Source organism: Erithacus rubecula (genome assembly GCF_903797595.1).
Source record: "Erithacus rubecula genome assembly, chromosome: 3".
Taxonomy (NCBI): domain Eukaryota; kingdom Metazoa; phylum Chordata; class Aves; order Passeriformes; family Muscicapidae; genus Erithacus; species Erithacus rubecula.
Genome location: NC_136689.1, coordinates 109,424,218 through 109,451,547, shown reverse-complemented (window position 1 = coordinate 109,451,547; position 27,330 = coordinate 109,424,218). Strand labels below are relative to the sequence as shown.

The 27,330-nt window shown below is 37.9% G+C and overlaps 2 protein-coding genes across 3 annotated transcripts in view; both read left to right on the top strand.

Moving 5' to 3' along the window:
* Positions 1–2,469: 2,469 nt before the first annotated feature.
* LOC306799033 (uncharacterized protein) lies at positions 2,470–24,520 on the top strand (the record flags this gene model as incomplete). Its single annotated transcript, XM_079299549.1, has 4 exons — positions 2,470–2,583; positions 16,839–16,961; positions 23,369–23,863; positions 24,430–24,520. 4 exons carry the CDS (start codon positions 2,470–2,472, stop codon positions 24,469–24,471), a joined length of 774 nt encoding a protein of 257 aa, XP_079155675.1. The 3' UTR covers positions 24,472–24,520.
* Positions 23,067–27,330, top strand: part of RB1CC1 (RB1 inducible coiled-coil 1) — a 64,922-nt gene continuing 60,658 nt past the window's right edge. For both annotated transcript variants that reach the window (XM_079299846.1, XM_079299845.1), the window contains exon 1: positions 23,067–23,340. The gene's annotated coding sequence lies outside the window, so the exon portion shown is untranslated. The remainder of the gene's footprint in view (positions 23,341–27,330) is intronic.

Here is a 27,330-nt window from a genome sequence, read left to right as displayed (position 1 = left end):
GGTTGGGTATTATGGAGGTTTCTGTGAGAACAATTTGCCTTTCTTGTACCCTGTCATTAGTATTGTTGCTGTTACTGTTCGTTTTCTTATCTCATTGTTCTTTCCAGTAAATGGCTCTTATCTCAACCCCTGATCTTTATGCCTCCAATTTCCCTCCCCAGTCCATTTCAGAGAGAGAAGGAGGAGGAGTGGGGTGCAAGTGAGTGGCACATGGTTTGGAGAGTCTCAGTGGAAGCACCAAATTGTGGAGAGCCATTCCTAAACCACAACAGCCTTATTTGAAAATTAACCCTGTCTTGGCTGGAACCAGGACAAAGAGCTATTCCAGTCACCCTATGTAAAGCCCCTGCTTTCTGCAAATGTAGTTGTGATGGTGTTGACTCTATTGAACCTGTACTAGAGTTGGACTCTGGTGTTTTTAAAATATTTTAAAAATGCATTTTTATTTCCTTCCTGGGCATAATTTCCACGTATTCCTCTTTGTAACCGTCAACTTTGTTTGCATTTCATTGTTATCAGTTGGAATTTCTTGCCTCTATTTCCTGTGTGTGTGTACTGGAGTTTTGTTTTCTGGCAGTTTTCTCTTCAATTCAACAAGTACTGGGTTTTAATTAAAAGGGCTTTCCTTCTCTGGAACAAGTCAAAATATTTTAAAATCATTCCCCTATTTTAGTCACATTTATAAAATTTTATTTTTCTTCTCTTCTGTCTTGTATATATACACCTTGCATGTAAATTAAAAAACAAATCACCTTGGTTTGTCTTATCTTTCTAAATTAAAAATTAACCGTATTTTCACTTTTACTGCCCATATTAGAAACCAGTTTTCAGCTTCCAGACCTAGCAGCAGCATGTCAACGTCTGGGTATTGGACTAATAGCAAGTGATCATTAATTTTATCATGAAAATATGCAGGACAATTAAATAATCTTTTAGAAGTGCAAAATATAAATCAGAGGGAGAACTAAAGGATTAACCCACCTGTCTAAAACTGTTAAAAAAATTGCTCATCTGCTGCTTGCTCATAAAATGAAAATCAGATCTGATTGATTGAAACATTTTCATCCCCACAAGTTTCATTGACAGACAAAAAATTGCAGTGAAACAAAGCTTACAACAATCCTAACTTGGTTTAGTGCATATAATTTATCTCTCTATCCACACTCAACTAAACAGGATGGTATGAGGCTCATCTAATTTCCTTGTTCCAACACACAGTCACCCACCACTGAAGTTAATAGGTTTTATATTATTTTACAGAGCTATTTTAACTAAATTGAATTAACAGCAACATTTTATTTATTAAACTGCACAGTGTTTGCAGTGAATAGTCTCTTGCCAATCTCAGGGGCATTACAGCTGGGTACACACACAGGGTGTGTCTGTTTAAACACATCCATGCACTGACATGTGCTCAGTTCATCTCATGAACACAGACAAACTGGCTGAATTCTATCATATGATCAGAGCTCCAAGAAGCTTGAGTTAATGTCAATATTATCTTTTTGCTATTTCAAATATTTTCTGCTATTTGCAGAATGAAATTACAACTGTAGCATTTGGAAAAAACATCCATAATGTTAACCTTTGGAAACTTATGGATTGAGCACTGATAAAGAAAAGTTGAAATCATGACAGTTCCTTTAGGGTCTAGAAAGCAATTCTTATGAGCAAGAGCTCAGGGAACTGGGGTTGTTTAGTCTGGAGAAGCAAAGGCTCAGGAGTGACCTCATTACTCTCTACAATCACCTGAAAGGAGATGGGGTCAGTCTCTTCTGCCATGTCTCAAAAGAAAGGATGACAGGAAATGGCCTGCAGGGCAGGTTCAGATTGCATATTAGAAAAAAACCCAAAAAACACCGAGTCATCAAGCATTGGAATAAATTGTCCAGGGTGGTGGTGGAGTCACCATCTCTGCAGATATCTGTGTGTGGCATCTGGGGATATGGTTTTGGGGTGATTATGGTGGTGCTGGGTTGACAGCTGGATTAGATGATCTTGAAGGTCTCTTCCAACCTTGATGATTCTGTGATTCTGGATTTCTTGCCTTGATGTACTTTCTCCAGCACGGAGATGTAGTTTAATTCATAATTGTACATTGTGAAACATTTGATTTTTTATTTTTTTCGTAATTTTAAGGAAGACTGTTACCTGAATAAAACATCTAATTTTAATGTTCACTTGTTCAGTAGGAGCATTCTTGTATTTTCCTGTATCACCTCCCATCAAAGGTGAAGTAGAAAAGATACAACAACATCCCTTACAGAAAATAAAATTGATTTAAGCCCACTTAGTCTGAAGTCTTCCTAGTCTTCTTTAAAATTGCACTGTCATCAAAAACCCCAGGAAATGTGATTGTATTAAATGTGTTCAAAGAGTATATTTTCACACCAACCACAAATAGAAAAAAAATTTTTTACTTTCACACATAATACCCAAGATACCATCCCAAGAAGACAGAGACTCGTCATGGAGCAGGGGGAGTATGAGAGACCACAGGCACAACATGAAACAAGAGAGATGCTGCCTGGATACACAGAACTTTTCCCCATGAAAATATTGTCAGGCACTTACTTGGATCTGGTAAAGCATATCCTGTTCAGCTCCACCATGTGAAGTGACCACACACTCAGCCTTGCTTACGGTTTATAGACATAAAATCAGGATAGGTAAAAAAATCAAGCTGTCCTTTGGAGGGTTTCAGTTCTTCCTGAAGAATTCTGAAAGATTTATAAGGAAAGTAGTTCAAACTCAAAAACACTTTAGATAGCTAAAGCAGATGGAAGAGCCTACGTGTGAACATTTTAGGCATTTGGAAAGGCATTTAAAAAATCCCTAATTTATTGCTCTATACTGATCATCTAACAAAAAGAGAGAGAATTTCACTTTTCTTCTGCAAGATATGTGCTTATTTCTCCACTTAATAATCTCTCCTCTTCATTAATAATAGCAATAAGATTTCATATGGAAAAAAAAATCATGGGAGAGGTATTTCACTGTCATTTCTCTTAAGAAATGACACAAATGTTGCATTGTACTGACCCAAAATGTAGTCTGAATTTTGTATTGTATCAATATTTATCAGTATATCTAGGTCACTTGCTGTTGTATTTAATGAAAATTATTTTTCATTCAAACTTTCAGTCTTGCAAGGATCAACTTTCCTCAGCTTTCCAAATAGCTAAAACAGCTCCTCATTCTACCATCACCTTTTCATTCTGGATGAACTAGGGGAGGATTTGATGTGGAATACAAGTAAAAGTAATTAATTTTGGAATTTTCTGCAGGATGGGATTTCTGCTTTTCAGTTCCCTATAAGTTCAGTCCTTGTCTCCTCCATAATTCTCCGTGGTCATGCTCTGAGAGGGTAAAATATTGTGATCAAGTTGCACAGACAGCTCTCAAGGGATGAAAAAATACTAGTGGACAAAATTATCAACCTGAAAGCATTTCAACCAGGTGCCCAAGCAGAAGAATTGAGGCTGTGTTTCAAACAGGAATTTCCATGTCTTGTACATTCCAGATGCCATATTGTGTCAAAACTCCAAGTAGAGTTACCAGCATATTAAGTTATTTCTTACAATAAAAGAATTGGCTGCTTCCAGCCCCAATCCCTGCTTCTTTCCCACTCTCTTATTAACATATTGTGATCAACTGGAAGGGGAAATTCATGGCTGGAAATTAAACCAGTAGTGAAATCAGGCTATTTTTAACTTGCCCCTGTTCCCTGCCTTTCAAACAGCTCCACAAACAATCATAGATGCAAATGAAGCAATGAACAGGAGCAATAGCTGACACGACTGTTCAAACAAATTTAAGTATAAATTAATGATTTTCCTTCATGATGAGCTGGGTATAAGTGCTTGTGAGTCTTCTTTCTCTTCATAAAATTAGCCTTTGAGAGCTGCGAACTGTGAACTAATTTTAATGAAGTACCAACTCTGAAATTTAAAGCTGTTGAGGTTCATACTGCACATCACTTTGTCACTGATCATCCTTGAAGAAGTAACCAGCTAATGGGATCCTCTCCTGATTCTCCATTTCCATTTCAAATATTTGGAAACCAAATGTACATAAAACGCCAACAAAATTATCAAAAGTTTCTTAGGTTCCTGTTCCCTCACTCCATTTCTTTCCAGACTTTGTGGATGTATCTGTTACTGAATAACTGGAACTATGACATTCCTAAATACATATATATGGTGAAATGGATACTAATATTGGTTCATAATTCTTCTTCCCTGAGCATATTTTCGTGCAAAGATTAATGTTGTGTAGATATTGTGCCATCTTTGCTTTTCATAACTATATAACTCCTAACATCATTCTTTTCTCTTGCTTTAAGTTTTTCCTTGATTTAGTCTCCTCAGCTTTTCTGCACATTTCATTTTTCTGCTGTTTGATATGATTATTGAATTGTCTTGAAGACTGAACTTCTCAAAATAGCAGCAATCTCCTGGCACCAAGTAAAAATGGACAAACAATCTAAGATGGTTTCTTTCTTTCTGCTCACATAAACATGCAGGTCCTCTCAAGCCAGTAATGAAACATTCACTGAACATATTCACCAGACACTGAGAAAGCATGTGAATAACTCACTAAAATAATCTAGCATATCTTTCTGTTATGAAGACACATTTCTTATGAAAAACTGTAAATGCTATTACTTAAAGGAATCCTTAAATACTTCCACTGTGAAAATTAGTTTTACTAGTAAATACATATAATAAAGGGTTTAGCCTTTTATAATGCAAAAAGTAATTCAACTGACTTCCTGTTGTAAAATTTAAATTTAGGAAACAATCAGGTTTTAAACTCTTTTAGATCAAATGCACGCTGAAGTAGGACCACAGATTTCTAATTGGTTTTGGCTGACTTATTAGTTTTGAGGGAAAGAGGTCTGCTTTGCTCATACAAAATGTATGATACCATAATCTGTATTTAGTGATGACTGTGAAAGCAGCACATACTCAGTTTATATTTCAGCCACAGTAGTGCAGAGTAATACTGTTTCTCCCACATTTGTCACTCCTGTTTGTGCTCATTCCTGTAAATTCTATGTTGTTATAGTATATTCCCCTTATTTCCCAAAAATTATCTTCAATTTAAGTGTTTGGGGGTTTTTTCAAAGAATGAGTTTGAAAATACTGTTTCAGAGCATTTCTTTAAGCCTGGAATTTCAAGGAGTATAATTAGAGTTTTCAATCATTTACCTTTAATAACTAGAAATTTAAATAAATATCTCTTATTATACCTTCTAATAAATCCCTTAATGAATTTGGAAGAAGCTATGAAAATAATTTTATCTATTACTTAGCATCATCAAAGAAAGATTTTTTTAAAATTAATTTTCCCCCTCAAATTTTCTTTTGTCTGTACCCTGACTTCCATTATGTACATAAGAAGACAAAATTTTTTTAGACAACTATTTCTCAGATATCCCTTATTTTGACATTTCTAAATCAACTTGAGCATGACTTTCCATACTAAGAAGTCATTTTTCACTTAGTTGAACTCCATTCACCTTTACTAGCAGCAGGGTGAATTTCTGCAGGGGAGGAAAAACATACCTTTAAATAGATTTTATACTCAGGAATGGAAAAATGAAGATAACAAGTTGTCACAGTTACAGTACATCTATTACATTTCTCATGATGTGGCTGCTTTTGAACCTGCAGGCTAGTTTTAGGTGCTTCCATGCAGGCATCAATTTGAAAGAATTAGCTATGGGCTTGAGTGAATTTATTGGCCTAATACCATAGGAAGAATTCCTAGTGAGTTTGCTCTAGCACTAAAATTCTGTTCCTTGCCAAAATTTAGGAGTCTCAGTAACTCAAGCAAATTTTTCAACTTTCACACATTTTTGCCAAGTCAAAACTATGGTTCTAACCAGTGGAAGTGTCTTTCCTTTATATATGCATATTTCATTTTTGGTTTTCCATTACCATGGTCTCATCTGCTGCAGAGAAGCAGCTTTTTCTTGCTGTCACAGTTCCAAGGTGCTGCTGTTTGAATGGAAGGTTATTCAGGTTCCCAGACACTTGTTGCTATCCCAACCCAACTGATGGCACAGCCTTGTCACTGAGAAGCTGGCTTGATACTTATTGAGGTTTTACAAGTTAAATCACAAACACAAGGCTTGGTTCAAATAACAGTTTTACAAGACAATCTACAGCTCCTGAAATCTGCCTTAACACATTTGCTGAAATTATAAGTTTTCATTTAAATAGTGCAATCTCTATTCTTGTGAAATTAAGCTGTATTTATGAAATCTAGTTAACAAAATATAACTGTTCTGTAACAAAACCTCACTGATCTTCATAACACTGAAATTAAAATTAATTCAGTCAAGACACTGAAATTAAAATTGAGAGAATTTATATATATATAATCTGGAGAAAAAAAAATCTGATTTTCTTTTGCAAAATTCTCTATCACCTAGGAAATTATTTGATAAAGTACAAGAATAAGTTAATATTTCAGAATCACAATTAGAGCTGACTTACTTAAACAAATATAATTTTTTTAAATTATCTTATCAGGAGTAGAGTTATGGCTCCTGCTGACTGGGGATTTGCCCTGCAGAAAATAGCCTGGGATGATGGTAGACAAGAATTTAGGTAAAATTGTAGTGCTCCCCTGTAGTGATGGTGTGGCTGCATAAGCAAGAGTGCATCAAGAAGTCAAGAGAAGTGATTACTCCTTTCTATTCCATATTTGCAAGGGTAACTGTCCTCTTCTGTGTCCTCCTCCTCCCCTGCAAAAAAAAGAGTCTGAGATACTGGAAAAAATCCAGCAGAAAGTTCTAACATGGCTGGGGTGCTGTAGTTTAACATATGAAGAAACACCAAAGAAGGTGGCTTTTTTCACACTGGAGAAGAGATGACTAAAAGTGTAACTGGTCTTCAGCTACATAAATGCAGGATATGGAAGACTCTCTCTCCAGCCTCTCTATAGTGAATAGAATGACAGGCAGTACCCTCAAGCAGTAGCAGGGGAAAATCTGACAGGTACAAGGACAAATGAAAAATAAAATAGTTAAGCACTAAAGTATGTTAATCAAAGATGTGAAATCTCCATCCTTCCAGATATCTAAAAGATGACTGGACAAGCCAAGAAATCCCTTCTGGACTAAAATATTCTGTGATTCTAAGGTTAAGTTAAGCAGAGAGGATATCTGTTCTTTCCCAGGAAAGTAATAAATGGCTACATTTAATCACTCTGATAAGTCAGTGAAAGCAATAAATGCCTCCCTTGAACTGCTGAAAATTGATTAAACACTGTCCAGCTAACCCAACATTAGAGCTATTACAATCTGTCTACTCTTTGTCACTCATTGTCCAGTGACACATTTTGGCAGTGATGATTTATCAGATAAATGTATCATTTGCACAGCTGAAACTTACTTTGTTTAATGAAACTTCCCTGAACATCTCTATCATCTCATCTGCACGCTGTGTACTATGCTTGCAATTATTCTGCCTCAGAGATGAAAGGGTTTGTGTATCTTCTGTCTTTTTAAAACTATGACACAGCCACTACTGCATTACATGGACATATATAGATCTTCATAAAAATGTAATCTTGACCTTATTGAAATAAGTGGTTAATCCCCACTAATTGTAGTAAGGAGTGCACCCCCATCCCTCTTCATGGAAATGGTGTATGGGAAAAGTCTGGAGAGAAACACCCACAATTATTTCACCCAAAATAAGAAATGAGTGATGGTTTTCCCAGTCATTTATTCAACAGTAGTAGCTGCAGCAGTTTTATAAATCAGAATATCTCTCTGAGAATAGTTATAAAAAGGTGCTGCTGGAGACTGTGCTATTTACTGCAAAAGTATAGAAATGGAAGGTTGCATGTCCATGCAGTAGTAAATTGACTGTTCTGTCAAAAGATACTTTACAGTTTAAAAAGGTTGCATAAAAATTTTGAGCTTAGCATTATTTTATGCATTATCTATGAAACATTTCATTTTCTGTATGTAGCCTGCTTCTTCAGGTACAACAGCATTATGTCAGGAATGCCTTCAATTTGAATCTTTTCAAAATGATGACACTAACCAGCTGGACTATATTTTCATTTCCCAGGAATACTTCCTGGCCCAAAGCATGACTCTGTTTAACAGTTTTTGGTTTTTTTTAAGTCTGTGAAATAAAACTTGAGCAAAAGGTAGTTATTCCCAGGCAAACCCCCCTGACATATATTATTTGCTATCCAGACAGTGACTGGGGCTCTCTGTAGCCCTGGAGAAATGTCATTTCACCATTTTCAGGTTACTCTAAACACAGAGACTTTTGACAGTCCTTGAGAGAACTTCTGTAAGGACTCCTCACTGACTTGCAAAATAAGCTTGGAAAGACTATGGCTTAGAAAGATATCTCTGTGTTTGTTTAGCTTCACTTACTTTTCAGAGAGAAAAATGAGGGGACACACTGGTTTAGCATGTTTTACTCTGCCTTAACGTTTCCTTGACTGAAAATAAATAGTCCTCTCTTCAGTTTTTTTTTTTTTTTTTTGGTTTTTTTTTCTGTTTTTTAAAATCAGCATTTTAATCAGCATTTAGCATTAACCTTACCTGAGTGTGACATGATTTAAGCAATTCACCCATCCCTTTTGTGTTTTTTATTGTGCTATAGTAAGAACTGCTTGCTGGGTATGAGGAGCTCTTTGTACTATCATGACAACCCATACACAACCCATACTGCTCTATTGTACTCATTATACTATTCCACTATCCTGAAACCAATTAAATCATATGGTATGTTAAAAAATATATACTTTCATTCACATGTTGATTTAGATTCATTGAAGAAATCTAAGATAATTCTGTTTGTCATTTGCTCTAGATAAATGTTTCTATGTTTCATAAAAACCTCAATATTCTTGAAATACATCTTGGGTGTAAATTTGTCAACTTTTAGTGAGACAGGATACAGTATTTTCTAGTTCTTCTGAGAACTGGCAAAGGCTTTGCAATCCAACCTCTGGAGAAGGTTCTCTTTTTCACTGCCAGCTATATGTTTGTAACAAAGACTGTTAACTAGTATTCCCAGTTTAACTTTCCAAAACATACTGTCTCCATTTATGAAAAGGCATCATGATTTTTAAATAAAGTTCTGGTAGGCTATCTCATCCATCTAAAATGCAGTGTCCCATTCTCATAGATTTATATAACTTTTCCATTTTTCTTGTAACAGCATATTTCTTTTCTGTCTGCGCTTTTAATTTTCTTGTTTTCCTTTGAAACAGAAATATGTTTCCGGTTCCTTGGCTTTGCCACATGTTAAACTATTCTGACTGTTTTTATTCTGCTCCTTCCAAAGATGCTTATTAAAAAGTGTGCTTTAATTCATTTATTATTACACTGGATTTATTATTGATAGCAGGAATAGCTCAAGGCTAGAAAAAATTCAGTTGAATGCTTTTTCAGACTGCAGAGCTTTGCTGCATTTGAATTTATAGATAAAGTTTGTTTTGACTGAATAAAGAATTCAAAAGCACACCTTTTAGCAGAGTATAATTTACATTTATTTAACTGTCTTAACTCTGGCTGTGAGCTGGATGCAGGAAAAAGGAAATTGAAATGATGGAATAGCTCCTTAACAGGAGTAGATGTAGATATTCAACATCTAAGATTTTGGATACTAGACTATTTTTCAGAGATTGACATCTAGTTTGAAAATGACCATGAGCCACAAGCTCACTTCACCCAGAAGCTGTGATTTTCAGAAAAAGTCATAAAGTATAGGAAAAAAAACATTTGGCCTTATCAAGATATGATAATGAGAAATAAAAAGAATGTTTCTTTATTGTCCATACAAGTTCTTTTAATTTTTCTGCTATGAACCTCTTCTTTCAAGTCTAATATAAAATGAAACGCAGTATGGATCTTGTCCTTCTGTTGTACAAGTTCAGCTCTTAGCTCTGTCACAAAACCATTTCTCTTTGAATTAAACATGCCACAGCTTTCAAAGAAAATAAACAAAATGAGGTCATTAACATTCAGAATAATAACACAAAAACATATTTTAACAAAACTGACAACACTGATTATACTTCTTCTTACATGCAAAATATATAACACCATAAATAACACCAGTAAACATAGTAGATAACCTTACAGAATGTGTTTTCAATTACCAGTTATCAAAATCTTGTTTGTAATTACTTTCACTGTCATCTAGTGTACAAAAGTACTTTCTGCAAGAGCTTGCTGAAGAAGAAGAGTGCAAGAACGCACAGAAGAATGAAACACTAATTTTTTCGACTTAATTAACCCCCCCTCAACAACTACAAATTTAATTGCCCAAAGAATAACATTAAATATATTAAATATATTATATTTATATATTTGCACAGTGAAAAACAGAGCCATATTCACAGCTTATATGTTTGAGCCTTACTCTTCACCCATGTTTCTAATTTTAATTAGCAAGTTTGCACTGAAAATAGCTGATCACCTTTTCAAGGAAATATTTATTAATTTTCAAAATGAAAGATCATATGCAATTATTGTTTCTACCTACATGCTCTTGTCACATCCACATGACCAAATTCACTTTTCATTTCACAACATTCAAACATTGCACAAAGTATTTTGAGCAAAGTGAGGACTGTATTCAGGATTGTAAAAGGAAACAGGATTAAAAAGTAAACATGAATAATATGAGATGATGTTAATCTATCTAGTCCTGGTAAATTTGGCTTCAAGGAACCATGACACCAGATACTTAAAATTATAAACTTAATACAGAGCATTAATATTTGTTTGTTAGTGTAAGTTTGGTGCCAAATGTTCATTATTTGTTCACTTCATAAATGTTACTCCAAGTACAAAAGGAAGTATAATGAAACTAAATAATTTTAAATTTTAAAATTACATAAAGGCAATTTATTAACATGAACAATATTAATAAAAGGCTGTTTTAAAAAATCATACCTAAAAGAGTTGCCTTTTCAACCAAAAACCCAACCCAGAAACCACAAAACAGTAGAACTCCACCGATTATTTTTTTAACAATAACAACAACAACAATAATAATAATAATAAAAATAATTATTGAAGAACAGGTAAAAGATGCACTGATTCAAAATTTTACAAAAAACTGATTCATATTCATCTTCTCATCCTTGCAAAGTGGCAGAAATATTATTATAGGTTTAGCTGAAGGAATCTGGATCAATGTCTATAAAATTTAAGATAAAAAAACCAATGTCCTCACAAAAATTTCATTTTAAAATAATAATTTAGCAGTTACTAGAAGAGTAATGCAAACTCAGCATTCTTGATTAAGGTAGATATTGAACTTAAAAGGGTAAGGAAAATAAAGGTTTCAGCCTATTTAGTACTACTTTCCTAAATTAATTTTTACTGTATTTACTGTATCTAGAAATAACCAATGATATTGACCAGTTTTCAGTGAGCAAGAAAACACTGTTCTTATTTCCTCAGTTAGTAACAAACAAAATTTCATTAGCTCAATGTTCTGAAAGCATTTAAACTCATTTTCTGTAAGAAAACAATTTCTTCTATAAATTTTAAGTGTCATTTCCTTCCATTTTTTTTCTATAGCTATCTTTGAATTGTGAACATGGTAATTTTCAATTGGAACATAACTTGGAATCCAATAAGCATTTCAAAAAACTTCAATCCTTTGTGAAACTAAGTACATGTATCTTTATTAGCACCTGAACATTTGATGTCATGCTGCATTGGACCTCTAAATTTCTGCTTGCTGTTTAGTAGTGCATTAGAAATATTCAAGGATATAAATTTCAGAAATAGTAAAAGACCTTCAGACAACTTTGCAATCGTTTGACTGAAAAGGAAATAGAATAAACTTAAAATAATTTTCTAGCAACTTTCCTAGCCTCACAAAGGATTCTATATATGATATTCTGCATTGGAATACAGTAGATATTCCTAATGCTGTCCTTTAATGAAAAATATAAAAAACTAAATCCATCCTCACTAAATGAGAGTTTGGGAAATTACTTAAGAACCAATTAGAGAGAAATACATAAATTGCACAGGATTGGCATACAGGTTGCTAAGATCATTGTTCTTTTTAATATATATATTTTCTTATCTATTCTGGGATGGCTGTCTTACTCCAAAAAAAAATAAAATAAAAGAACTATTTTAAAAATACATCTTTAACAATCCAAAAGAAAGTGTGAAAACTTATGAAACCATATATCAAGAGTGGATATACTGCACACCATGCATGTTTAAAGAATTTTAAAAGCAATTCTTATCACCAACTGAGAGCTCCCAAAACTTTCTTTCAGACAGATTAAAAATGTAAAGGACTAGCAGTGTCCTCTAGCGTTGTGGTTTCAGTACTGCAAAACACTCTTGCAAGCAATAAGCCAGCATCCATGGAGCATCCAGGGAGCATCCAGGGACTTTTAGACTTTGTATTTTTCAGATATTAGTGCAGCACACAAGAAGTTCCTTTAAAAAAGAGAAATGTTTTGTCTATTACCTAAAGCTAACAGCAGCAGAAAACACTCTGCTATTTCTCCAGTTCAAAAAAGAAAAACAAAAAAAAAAAAAAGCATTTTACTGTTTGGGTAGAAAGTGTCTATATCTGATGGTACAGTGGGTAACTTTCTGTATTCTTCTTTGCACATGTTTCAAGAACAAGGATTATGTATCAGTGAGATGCCACTCCTGCTGGCTTACAAACCCAGGGCAAGTAGGACAAGGGGAGCAGGAGACAGTGAATGAAATTCCAAGAGGAAGAGTAAATAAGAAGGCATTATATTTCATACTCTTGCTGGACACACATATTTTCGATCATTTTCACAGAAAGTAGTGTTGCTTTCTAAGACGACCTATATGCCATTACTGTCCCCTTCACAAGCAAATGTACATGTTGTATATTGGTTTTATTAGCCATCAGAGTGAACAGAAAAAAACCTAGATAAACAAATGTTGTTATAAAATGACAAAATTACAGTACTGGGATCTAAACCAACTGCCCACTGAGGCTTAGAGGAAATGAACTAGTTGTCTTTGGTAACACCACAGAATTCTTGGCCTTATCCTACATCTCAGACCTTGCTTTTAGATTTTTTTTTTTTTTTTTTTTTGCACTTACTTAAGAGGCAGGATTTTTTTTTTTTTTTTTAATCTACTACATATTGAACAAAATGTCGACAACTTCAATGAAATATGAAAATTTGTCTTTAGGAACAAATTGCCACGGCAGAATGATTAAAAAGATCATATGAAATTCACTGTGAAATCCTTGTGTGGGTTTCCTGAAGATTGAGGGGTACTTTCCAAAAACAGCTGAACTGAAATTATCTTCTGAGGTTTTCCAAGGCTTCCTCTTGTCACCAAGTACTGAAGAGTAATGTTTCTGTGTCTAATTCCACTTTTGGATCTTGCTTACTCTCACTTGTGCCTCTTTTTTCTCCTTCTTAATATTTCCTTCTTTTTTTCCCTCTAACTGTGTTAAACACATTGTTGAATTGTTCCTTACACTGTGGTGCCATAGCTGCAAGAACACAGAGCTCAGGCTGGGTTGGCCCATGGTGGATTTCCACTCTGCTGGCTCTGCAGCCCTGCCTGAGCCACACCATGTTTCCTACAGTTGTGCAAAGCAAGTTCCTCTCTGCTTCCATGGTCTGAGATCCCATATAGAGCATTAGCAGTGTGTGCTCATCCTTGGATTAGCTGCCAGCAGTAAAATCACAAACCCCTCCAACACGCCAGAACACACTTCACAAAAAAGTTAACAAGCGTAATGACCTTAAGGCTGTGTAGAAAAAAAAAAAGGCTTTTTGAGATTGCAGTCTGGAGAATTTCTGAATTATGGATAATTGCACAAAATCCTTGAATTTCTATATGGCATTGAGTTACCATGTAGAGAAATAATAAAAATTTTTATGACAGTTTATCCAGTACCATCTTTAAAAGTTAAGCTCATAACTAAGCTGGAACAAAACCATCAACAATTTCTTCTTCAGATAAATCTAAATTAAGTGAGTCTTTGTGACAGCTCAGTGACCAGCAACAGCTCTTATTTTATATTCAAAACAGATATATTTTTTTAAGATTAAAGGACATATGTAAACTTGGCACTTACTTTTGACTAACTTTCCGGAGATCAAAGTACTGAGAAAAAGTAATTGAAAACAAACATTTAAATTAAAATGAATGATGAAAATTATCTTAAAAAGTTTTTAATAGGCAGATAAAAATACCAAATTTCACAATCTAGATAGAACTACTGCTAAGAGCTTTTCCACTTATATAGAAATACAGTTCAAAATTTAACAACATCAGTAACAAAACTAATTAGTATTATGTAACAAAACAGAGGAAAAAAGAAACTGATAGGAGTAATGTGAACTCCAAGCCATAAAACATGGTCCATAGCAGTCAAGGCAGGGGTCTCTTTTTGTCCCCAGAGTTCTAGAACTAAACAGTGAGCCTACAACAAAGTGCTGAAACTATTAATGACATGAAAATTATTGGCTGCTAATTAAGAAAGTGACTGGACAGAGATGGAATTGAAATAAGTTGAGCTAACTTGCTGTTTTATGCTGTGGTCCACTGAAGTTACTATTAATAAAAATGTGAAAATCAGGGAAACTTCAGAAGACTGGAAGTATTCATGTTATGGCAATGTTCAAAAAGGGCAAAGAAATAAAACTGCTTAATCTGTAGTTTGACCTGACATCTACAACATAATTTTTCTTTATGATGCCAATGGTGCAACTCAGTTAGTACAGCTAGAAGAATTAAGAACAGTAAATATTGCTCAGAAAAATTTTGTGAAAATGGACTCCAACAAGTAAATTTTGACTAGAATTATGCATTTGAGTAAAGCACATATTACTACTGAAGTAAATTTCTTCCTTGCTAAATAAAAAGCAATGCTAAGCTTTATCTACAAATCTGATTTTGTACCTAGAGTGTAAAATAGAAAAAAGAAAATCAAAATCAGTCTTCAAGGAAGCAGGAATATTGTGGCAGGAGGAGGGATTTTGGGCATCTCTAGCTGAAACCTTAAGCCACAAGCCAGCCAACATCACAGCAGTCAGCCTGGAAATGTACATCACCAGGCCCTCCAGTGAGCCAGACTTGGGATTACAGTTTTGACACAGTTTTTCCTGCTTTCCTGAGCTCAAATAACTAGGCAGGCATTGGTCTCAATTACCTCTAACTTGCTTAGTTCAGTAGAAGACAGTAATTTGTAATTACTAGAGATTTGCATGGGTCAGTTTCTATTTGGTTGTCCTTCATACACCGGCATAAAAATGTACTAGATGAGATAATTTTAGAAATTTATTTTAGAAAGGCATGAATTTAAAAGCCTTGGTATTTCTAACTGCAAAATAGCCCAACAATCTCCATCTATCTAAAGAATTCCTGTTGGCACAGATTTGAACAATCTATACAAGCTTTTAAAATGCATGGGAAACATAAATGATGCAATCAAACCATCTGAGCTGCTGTATTGGAGAGCTCAAGGGAAGAGCAGATTCCAAAGCTGCAAAGCTCTGAAAGAAGACTCTACCAGCACCCACGCCTGATCTCATCAATGAATATAAAAAAGCTCCTAAGAATGAGTAATGAATGCAAGTGCACTCAGAATAGTCAGTTTTCTTCTTTTTCTTTTTTTTTTTAAAAGATTTAAAACCTAGTTTAAATTAGTCTACTCCTACAGTATCTTTTAAAATAATGTAGCTAGGTATTTAGGAATATTTGAAAGGTATAGTATCTTCTGGAAATGCAAAGAATCACCATTTCAGTGTACTTAGTTCATCATTTCAGTTTACTCTGTTAATTGAGGTCAGTGACTAATTCTTTGAATTGGGTCCCTGGGAGCTGTAAAAAAAGGAAGATGGTTTTGTTTCTATTCCATTCAGAAATATAAGTGAAAGAAAAAGGATTGAATAATATAAGTTACCAGAAAAAAGGACAAATAGCATTCAATATGCTAATAGATTGTATTTTCAGTTAGCAATTAACTTCTATGTAAGTACAAAGTGGGTTTTATTAATTTGATTTAAGGCTCTTTGTAGTTTATTTAAATAAATTAATAAAAATATTAAGGAATTTGAAGTTTGTATAACTAGAAAGATTGGGAATGAGAGAGGAATTTAGATGCTTAAAGATTTAAATGCTTTAGATGCTTTAGATTTTTAAAAGGCAATTAGTACTTATTAACAAAATGTAAAAACCCCCAAATGTCTAAATTAGTGACTCAGATTAAATATAACCATACTTTTCTAGCCTCCAAATATAGACTGCACATTAAAAGCTAAATATAGAAGGAGTGGACATAGTCTAGAAGCATTTAACTCTTGAGTGCCTGATGAGGTACATTTCCAGGCCAGCTGCTGTGATGCTGGCTGGCTTGTAGCCTGAGGTTTCAGCTGGAGATGCCTAAAATCCCTGCTCCTGGCACAGCACTGCCATTTGGATCTGGATTCCCACACTGTCCCACGGGTTATAGTGAGACACAAGTCCACTGGCATGCAGGGCTAAGGGAGAAGCTGAAGCTTGTACCCCTTGGTTTCCAGATTCTGTCTTTATGGTTACCAAACCAGGAGAGTGAGTGATGCAAATGAAGAAAGGATCAGAGTGTGTCATCTGTGAACAGAAAGATCATTAGAATGCTATTTTGTAAATGGGGACAGTATACTTTTTTTTTTTTCATGACTGTAAAAACTAAAATACATCCAGTTTTTTAGCAGTACAGGCCAAACAAAGTCCTGGTATAACTTCTTCAACTGAAATATCTGCACATGTAATTGATTTTTTGTTAGCAGGAATTAAATTTTAAAATTCTGATTTTATATGTTAATAGGGAGACTTGCACGAATTAACAAGGAACTCATGGACAAAAACGGAAAAGGGAAGCCTTACAGAGGGTGGAAGTGAGGTAACTCGGATGGAATACTGGCAAATTGTCCCAATAATCAGGGATCAGGTTAGGACAACTAAAGCCCTGAAAGAATGAAAACTACCTAGGGATCTCAAGGACAACAGCAAAAGCTTCTATAGGTATATAAGAAGTAAAAGAAAGAGTAGGGGAAATGTGGGTCCACTCCAGAAGGGAACAGGGGAGTTCTCCAGGATATGGAGAAGGTTGAGGTACTCAATGACTTTTTTTGCCTCAGTCTTCACTGGCATGTGCTCCAGCAACAACACCTGAGTTGCAGAAGGTAAAGTCAGGGACTGGAAGTATGAGGAACTGCCCACTATAGCAGAAGGGCAGGTTTGAGACCATCTAAGGATTCTGAAGGTAACAAGACCGTGAGACCTGATAAGTTGTATCCATGAGTCTTGAAGGAACTTGCACAGAAAGTGGCTGAGCTACTTTCCATCATATTTGAGACGTCAGCAAAGTTCCCACTGACTGGAAAAGAGCGGGAAAATCCCTTTAAAAGGGGAAAAAATAGAATACAGGCCTATGAGTAATACCAATTTGCTCACTAGCATCTCCCCAACTCCAGTCCTTAGTAAAAGTCTAAGATATAAGTTTTTTACACTGAAGGTTTTAAGATGATGGAATAGTCTTTCTGAAAGGTAGTGGATGCCCCATCCCTGGAAACATATGCTCCATCCCTGGAAACATTCAGGGCCAGGTTGGATGGAGCTCCTAGTCAGGTTAAAGGTGTCCCTGCCCACAGCAGAAGGGTTGGAAGTAGATGATCTTTAAGGTCCCTTCCAATCCAAACCATTCTATGATTTTATGAACATGACTTCAGTGCTTTAATATAAAAAAACCAAAGCTGATAGACAGTAAAGAATGGGAATTCTATTCTCAGTAACACTAAATATTCAGTAATGCTTACACAGCTATAACTTTCTATCAATATTACTAAGAATATTACTGTTGTTCTATGTAGTCTGCACTGTAATGCTTGTTTGACCTTGCTGTACTCATTCTCATCTGAGTGCTGAGCAGAAGTGGTGGTACAAAAGTGGAGCCTCTTAAATGAAAATGCACAACAAGGGATTTTTACAAGATTATTCAGGTGATGTGTTTTCCTTTGAGAGCTTCTATCCTTAACCATTTCTGAGGGTATGTCCATTCTGTCTTTTTAATCTGAGATTTAAATGTCCTTTGCATATTTCTGCACAGAACCAAGACCTGATCCCATGACCTAGATGTTATATTGAACCTAACTATTCCATTCCTGTGAGGAGCTCTGTCAGCAAACAAGAAAAATCACTTATGAATTCAAAACTTGTGTAGTCAGAACTACTGAAACATTGGGAAGCCACACAATGTTAAAATCACTGGTTAGGAATGATCCATAACGAGGTCAGAAGGAGTGGCATGCTTTCAAAATGGCATCAGCTGTTCTTGAGTCACTGGCCATTCAAAAACAATTAGTGATTGCTTTTGGACCAGTCAGTACTCCTGAAAAGAAGCAAGAGATGAGATATGACTTTGTGTTTGCCATGGACTGCCAGGCTACATTAAAGGACCATTGAAGTTCTTGAAGTCTCTCCCAAAACACGCAGGAGCACTTGTGCTGTTGAAGACTGGTGTTCGCTTTGTGTATTCCAGGTCAGAACAGAAATTTGTCCTTTAAAAAATATTGGTTTCTGAAATGGCTGTTTAGTTGGAGGAAGACTTAAATTGAAAACAAATACTTATTTGAGATTACTTTGCAAGATGCCACAAAGCATCAACAGAGAAGGAAGGAACTTGGGTTTAAAAATCAGCCTGATCTAGCAGAGGAATAAATATTGCTGTTTCCAGTATTTGAAAAAGGGAAAAAAGAAAAAACAAACAAAAACCCCAACAAAGCAAAAATCAAGGGAAGTTGATGAAGACAGCAAGGTGTTTGGTTTTAACTGGAGCAGAGTTAATTTTTCTCTTAGTATCTGGTACAGTGCTGTGGTTTTTTTTAAATTTAGTGTGAGAATTATGTTGATAACACACTGATAGTTTAGTTGTTGCTTAGCAGGGCTTATCCCAAGTCAAGGACTTTCCAGTTTCCCATGCTCTGGCAGTCAGCAGGTGCACAAGAAGCCAGGAAGCAGAATGGCTGGGACAGCTGACCTGAATAGACCAAAGGGATGTTCCATATCATAGAATGTCATGCTTGGTATATAAACTGGAGCTGAGGCTGGGAGGGGCTGATCACTGCTCAAGACAGGGCTGGGCATCTGTCAGTGGGTGGAGAGCAACTGATTTAGGCATCACTTGGCTGTTTCAGGTTTTATTTCTCTCTCTTTTTGTAGTTGTTGCTATTATTATTATTATCATTATTTTACTATTAAATTATTTGAATTATTAAAACGTTTCTATCTCAACTCATGTGTTTTACAATTATTTCCTGCTTCTCCTCCCCATTCACAGCAGAGGGGAGCTGTGTGAGCAGGCAGCTTTGTGGTACTTGGTGGCTGCCTGGGGTTAAACCAAGAGACAGCAGTAAGGGAAGCAGAAGTACACAGGGCAATTTTCTGGCAAGCAGAGCTGAAGAAAATAGGAAGATGTGGGTTTTGAAGTACATTTGGAACTAAATAAATACTGACAGTATTGGTCTGTTACTGGCATACACATAACAATTGTACATAAAAACCATCACCAGACCTCACTGATACTGTGGGACTGTGCCCCGTGTCCATGACAGTGTCCCTTGCTGCCAGCCTTGGCTCCTAGTTTGCCTTCTCTTAAAGAGCAGCCTGCTCTTTTTGCTCTCTGATTATAGCTCCATATAAATGTAGTTTAAGAGACACAGTCTTCGGTATGCCAAATTTAGCACCCAAAATTAAAAGCGCACAGTGAAAAACCCCTTCAACCTTCTTGGTTACTTTTGAGAATGTGAAAAAATATATAGGTGGATCCTATAAAAAAAAAAGAATAATAACCTACATTTTGGACAGCACTTTGAAAATGTGAAGAATTCTCAGTAACCCTGATTCAATGGTTTCTTTTCTTATATCCTAGAGTAAAAACTTCTTCATAAAATGCTGCCTTTTTACGATAGGAGTGCTAGATATAATGTTAAATTTTAGGCTTTGTTCAGACAGGCTCATGAAAAAACCCTGTAATTAGTTGTTTGGCATTAAGTGGCTCTGGAACACTTTGAGAGGAAGCAACATAATGAAATGTTACAAGAACAAGCCAGAACAACCTGCTCTGCTAGCAGCACTTTGCTTCCTCCCCAGAACCAAAGTTCCTGCTTCAGTCCTGCCTGAGCTGCCTCTCAAATCAATCAACAGTTGTCCCACACGTGCTGCAAAAACCAGAACTGTGCTTAAGTGCCTGAAGCCTCATTTTATGCAATTGTTGAAAGCCTGACTGGTAGAGGTGCTTTGCCAGAAAACTATAAGCCCTGTCAGTACTGCTGTTGCAGTATTTGAAGAGATGCTGCTGCTTCCCTTGCCAGTGTCTCAGCTTCTCAAACTTCAGGAGGTCACTCTAACTAGTTTCTCCTCAAAAGAATTTTAATGAGGCTTATTCATGCTTCAGGCTTACAAAACTCAAAAGTTGATTTTGTTTTGTTTTGTTTTGTTTTTGACTTCTGATGGCATGCATGCCACTTGTTCTGTCAAGTTCAATGGATACCATTACTTTCACACTAAAGGTTAGTGTTCATCACAATAAAAAATTTATGAAGAAGATGACCATTTCAGGAGATGCAAAAAGCAGAAGTCAACATCTGCAGAACTAAAATAAAACAGCTTTGACATAATCAGTGTTATATTAGAGAAAGCTGCCTTGAATCGCTTTGATAGGAACTTGCATTATACTTCCCATTACATTACATCTGTTTTAGTACTGATGTCTTTCCAGCTCCATTATTGTTGTAGCCTGAAGTGCCAAAGGTGTCTTTCAGAATTTGGACACATCTCTTAACAAGCTGCAGTGCAGGGGAGTACTTCTTTATGGGGTGCCACAAGGTGGCAACTGGGGGCTTTCTTTAAAAGGCCAAGCAATTCCTGTCTGGACAGGCTGTGACAATTCAACATAGCCTTTAAACAGGTAGGAAGCTCTCCAACATAGTAGAGATGGCTACTATAAGTTTACTGTGAAAACTATAAGCCTGGTCCAGTTTGTGAGAAGTACCTTAAGGTACTGCAAAGCTGCAATTAGGTCAGCCCAAAGCCTTTTCTTTTTTTGACATGAGCAAAGCAAATTCTCTCAGCTTTTCCTGATAGGAAAGATCTTCCATCCCTTTACTTAACCTGGTGGCCTCCTCTGGACTCCTTCCAGCCTGTTGATGTCCTTCCTGTGCTAGGGACCATGACCTGCTTGCACTCTTTTTGGCAATCCTCCTCTTATGTGCAGAGTATATTCCATGTCTGAATGTACCCTGGCCATAATGTTGCCATGACCTGCTTTGCCGTGACCTGCTGCCTATGGTGTATGTTAAGGAAGGAGAGGTGAAGGTAGGCAGCAGAGAAAGTACAATCCAGCTATATGGTGTTCTCAAGGGATTGTGGATAGAGGATGTCCTTGATGCCACCACCACTGTGATCCTCTCCTGCATCTCTGAGTCAAACAAGCCTCTTGCTTGTATTCTTCTCAAATTCACTCTTCTCTGATTTATGTGGAAAAGTCCTCATCAAAGAAAAGTTCTGTGGGCCAAGCCTCTAAAGAAACTTGTAATAAAACAGAAACCAAAAGTGATGTGTGTGTGAGGTTTACTTTTGTTTTCTCAGACAGGTATAAGAGGTCAGTTCCCACCCCAATGCTCCTTTATGTCAAAAGCTCTGTGAGGGCCCATCCCTGGGGGATGGGAGTGTGGCCTAAACACCTGAGGCCACACTCACTTGCTGGCACAGGGATGAATTGAACATTTGCTAAATTCTGCCTCCTAGCAACTGGGAATGCAATCAGCCATCATCTTAAATGCTTAAATAACAGTCGATGCCTATGGCAGAAAAAATAATAAAATGGCAGACAGCCCTTCATTCCCATGCTGTGAATCCTTCTTTTTTTATTTCTTTCCAGTTTATCCTTGCTAGCAGCTCTCAACTTTTAGTCTTAAAAAAATTCCTGTGTGTTTGGGAAACAGACAGTCTTGGTTGGATTGGCCATAGTGATGTCACTTTCTTTACATGACAGGCGATACCTAGAATTTTGGTAGGAACTGGTATCCCTGTAGATGTAAGTTACATTTCATAGCAAAAGTGTTTAAGTTTCTCTAGTAAAAGCTGATATTTTTCTGTTTGTGCAGAGTGTAAGAAAGTTTAGCAAGTAATCTAAAAATATCTCTTTTTAAAATCTCTTTTTATAATTTCCAAATATCAATGAAGCACACAAGTTATTTTGTTATAGCTCTATACAATAAAACTCAAAACACACTGGAGACAGATACCTAAACCTCTCTGTAGATTTCCTAAACTTTTGGTCTCTTTTCATCTCAGATTAAAATGAAATGAAATAAACCTCCCGCTCGGGTAAGGCCAAGGGCAAACTTGCAAAAGCTAGTGGTGTCCTGGGCTGGATGAAAAGCAGGATCCAGCAGGACCAGGCTGGTGATCCTGCCCCTCTGCTCTGGTGAGACTCCACCGGCAGTGCTGCATCCAGCCCGGGGTGCCAGCACAGGAGGGAGTCCAGAGGAGGAGATCAAATCGACCCGAGGGATGGAGCACTGCTCCCGTGGGGAAAGGCTGAGACAACTGGGATTGCTCAGCCTGGAAGAGAAGGCATTGGGGTGACCAAAGCATTGTGGCCTTTCAGTACCTTAAGGGAACTTGGAGGAAACACGGGGCAAGACTACTTACAAGGGCACGCAGGTAAATGTGTCTAAATTGAAAAAGAGGAGGTTTAGATTAGATAATAGGAAAACTGTCCGTAGTGTGACGGTGGTGAGAAATGGAACTGGCTGCCCAGAGGTACGGCGGGACGATCTTGAACGCACCCGGGAAGCACCGAGGGCCAGGGCGGACGGCGCTCTGAGCACCCCGGCCTAGCGGCCGGTGCGGTGCCGTGGGCAGAGGGGCTGCACCCACCGGAGCTCGGGGCCCTGCATCCCACAGCGCTCCCGGGTCGCGCCCGCCCGGGCCCGCAGAGCCGCCGCCGCTTCCGCCGCGCGGTCCCTCCCGCGGGCCGCCCCCTCCCGGCAGCCCTCGCGCCGGAAGCGGCTGACGACAACAACAAACACCGGCGGCGGCGGCGGCCGCCCCAGGCAGGGCTCCCCCGGTCCCCGCGGCCCCCGGCCCGCCCCGCCGGCCCCGCCGAGCCGCCTCTCCCGGCCCGCCGCCTCTCCCCGCTCGGCCGCGGGCCCCGCCGAAGCGCTGCGAACCCCCGCGGAGCCGCCGGGCCCGGCCGCGCGGCGCGGGGGGGACGCGCCGCCACCGCCGCGGGATGAGCGGCGCTCTCCGCGCGGGAGCCGGCGGTGAGTGCCGAGCGCTGCCGGGGACGAGCGGGCTGCCCGCGGCGCCCCGTTCCGCCCCTCCCAGCCGCGGGGAAGGCGGGGACTCCGGTACCGGGAGGGCGGCCTTGGCGAGGGGCGGCGGTCCCGGCGCCGGGCGCAGGGCTGTGCCCGTGGGGCGGGCGACAAAGAGCCGGGAGGCGGCGGAGCGGGGCTCGGGGAGGAGCGGGATCCCGCGGCTGGAGCCGGCCCCGGGCGGCGGAGTGACCCCGGCGCGGCTGCTGTGGGGGGGCGGTGGCTGCCGGCCCTCGGCGGGGAGCATTGCCGGGCGGGCCGGGGTGCTCGCTGCCTGCCCGGGGCTCCGCTGCCAGGGCGAGGATTCGCGGCGAAGTTACTACAAGGAATGACTCAGCCTGGCAGCGCCTCCGTGCTCGCCCTCGGCGGCGGTCGGGCGAGCGCCGTGCCGAAGCGTTGTGTGTTTACAAACGTTGTTCTGCCTCTCCCTCGGCTGTTTACTTGGTCCTGCTCCCGAGGAACCGTGTGTCCTGTAATGAATTTTCCCTTCGGTTTCTCCTTTCGGTTCTTTAGTAGACTTTCAGGCAGTTCTGTGGATTAGTGCTCGCTTTTCTTTCTCACTGACCCCCAAAAGTACTGGCTGCTCCTGATCCAGAGGTAGAAATACTAATATAAATACTGGGAGATTTAAATGAGCTGACCTTTGGTAATGCTCATGTTTTTTACTCAACATCATCCAGATATGAAATACAAAAGTCATGTTTGGTCCTGAGAAACCTAGAAATATTGGTTTAGACCTCATATAACTTTAGCTTTTTTTCTCGTGTGTCATTTGTTTTTGTCTGAAGTAATTACAGGGTATGTCCTAGACATGAGCCAATTCTTGTGGTTCATATTTTAAGCTTTCACCTTTATTTCTTTATAGGAAAGAATGAGCAGGTTGAGGTTTGGGTTTTTTTTTCCTTGTACTCACATATGTGTTTGTCAGAAGTAGATTGTGCTGTTTGGTTTCTGGAAGGACTTACATTTCTGGAGGTGTGTTTAACTGTAGGGTAAAAGCAATGCTGGTGAAGTAACAAGAATGGAAAAACGTTTCAGACAGTTGAATTTGATACAACAGAGAAGTACTGTGAGGAATAATACTATAAATAGAATTAGAATTATAGAATGGTTGGAAGGCACCTTAAAGATCACCTAGTTCCAACTCTCTGCCAGGGGCAGTGATACCCTCCACTAGGCCTGGTAGCTCAAAACCCCATCAAGTCTGTCCCTGGACACTTCTAGGGATGGTACATCCACAACTTCTCTGGGCAACCTGTTCTAGTGTCTCACCATCTTCCCAGTAAGGAATTTCTCCGTTATATGCAATCTAAACTGATACTCTCGATATAAAGCTATTGCTGCTTGTCTTCTCCCATATACACCCTTCTATAAAGTTCATCTCCATAGATGAGGGAAGTGCTGCATAATAATAATAATGATGAAAATGTACACTATTATGATAAATTTGAGTTTTAAGAATATTTAGTATGTAGTACCTTGAGAAATTTTTAAAAGACGAAGCACATTGAAGAAATGACCTTGCTCTTATCTTGTGGTCTAATACAAACTTTTGTGCCAAGAATCAAATATTAACAAGAAAGAATTTAGATATTTTAACATCATTAAGTTTAGATTAAAGTTGGCAGAGTTTTGAGTTCAGGCAGCATTTGGAGTAAGTACTGATAGATATATTGGTACTTACTCTAAATGCTGCCTGGAACTCAAAATGGCTTTATTTTATTATGTTGAGAGTAGTAAAGAAAAATACTTGGTGAAGAACACATGGTAAGGGACTTCAACTGTTCCAGTTTTAGAGCTGGAAATACAAATGAGATCTTTTGAGATAGTGGATTGTTGTAAGATAGACCTAATTGCACTTTGGAAGTGTGTTATTGTTCACCCTGTACAAGTAGCTGTGTGTTGGGTAGATTGTAAAATAGCAATCTATCTTAGCTGCAGTTGTGTTGTTCTAGGCTTGTGCTCAGCACAGATTTGGGTTAGTAGTTTCTGAGATCATATTAGAGGGGCTGTCTCTCTCCCCATGTCAGGTTACTCTGTTTATAATTAGAAGTGTATGCAGCAGACTTGAGCTCTGGAGAAGAGGGCAAGGGTTATTTTGAGGTCTTTTGTGGTGTCTGGTGTGTCTCTGCATGTTGTCTGAACACAGCTGTTTCGTAGCCTTGCAGAAACGAAGGTGGAAAACATAATTTCTAAACTGAACTTCAGTTATTTTGGTTAAATAGGGGACTGAGTGTGTGTTGGAGATAAGGGAGTAGTGCATGTTGATTTGTTTTTGATAAGAGTGGCTGTTACAGTGGAATCACTGGAAAGAATTATTCTGTCTGTTATCAGTGTGTCCTTAAGTCTTTATTTGCTTTTAAACTAGCAGTTACTTTCTGAGAAAGACTGGCTTAGAGTGGTGTTAGGGTCTTGAGACTTAAATTGCACAGGATGGGTTCATTAGCATGTTCAGGTAATGTGAAAACAAGTTAAAATGAAAAACTATAGTGTGTGTACCCAGTTATTACATGAGCCACTTCAGTCATTTGGATAGTGCCCAAGCAGTCATGTGTCTCCTTCTGCATTTGCAATATTGCTCAAGAAAGTTGTGCTCCTGATTTATGGTCCACAGCTCAGTGACATTATATGAACGGTTTCTGAAGATGATGAAGAGACAAAAAAAAAAAACTTAATACTTTCAATGAACCTATTAATAGTTAGCATTCTGATGCAAAGTTGTTCTTCAGTATTACCGCATAGCAAACACTTGATTACAAGATGCCAGCTTACATAATAATATTGTATTATACTGCAGGATGTGATTGAATGTAGTGATACCAAACAAAACAAAACAAAAAAAAAATCATTAATATGTAAATTACTAATTCAGTTGTAAGAATTGCTGAGTGTCTGTAGCTGATTTGCCAGACTAATGATTTTGGTGTGCAAGTTGAAAGATCCTCACATGAACTGGGTGTTGTGAAAGCCTATAGCATGATTAATGGTGATAAAGATATTGCTAGCAATTATTTTTGTGAGCTAATTAACATTCTCTGGTTGCTGAGAAAGTCACTTTATGTCTATTTATGAGTGCAGATCCACTCTTTATTTAGTTTTAATTTAAATTTTAGGGTTTTTTAAATTAGTTCAGTTGAAAGGCAAGTTGGAAAACATCATAGCTATGTACCATCTCTTACTATCTTTTCTGTTTGTAAGCAGAGTTGGAAATGGATATACTTGGTGTTTTCTGATAGGTTTCAAGCATAACTATATTGTTAATAATGCATGAATAATATGTCAGTACCAGTTGTTGGAAGTTGCCAACAGAAATATCAAAACAAATTTATTGATCCCACATTTCCGTTCGTAGATTGAGACAGGGCAGTCAGGGCAATTCTTGCTTGTCTTCTGTCCATCTCCAGGTGTGTGTTTTCCTTTTGTTGTTCAGGTTTGCATTCTGTGGTTCAACAGGGGTCTGAGCTCAAGCAACATCTCAGTGTAGCTTTTCATGTCCGTCTGAGATGTTGACAGTTCTTTTGGAAACAGATTTTTGCAGCTGGACCTGCTGTCTTTATCACATTGAGGCAAAACAATTACAGTGTGCTATATATAAAGTTCTAGTAGCTTGTGCATCGAGAAAATAAGCTGTGATGGGCTGTTTTCTAGGAATTAGTACAAATAAGTATAAAAAAGGGGTGTTTGAATGCTGTATGAATTTCTTTCTGACCTGTGTTAATTACTTGTTAATGGAAAGTAAAATGTAAAACTGGTTTATTGACTGGTTTTCCTAGTCAAATGTCCTGCATCTGTCTTGCTGTGTAATGCTATGAGATCAATGAGAAGAAGAATGGTGTGTGAATATTTGAGAGCAGCTCTGCCTAAGTAATGTTCTAATGGGTTTTTAACTGACTCTAGAACATGGATTTATTTTCTCTTCATAAAATAGCTCATGTTTTC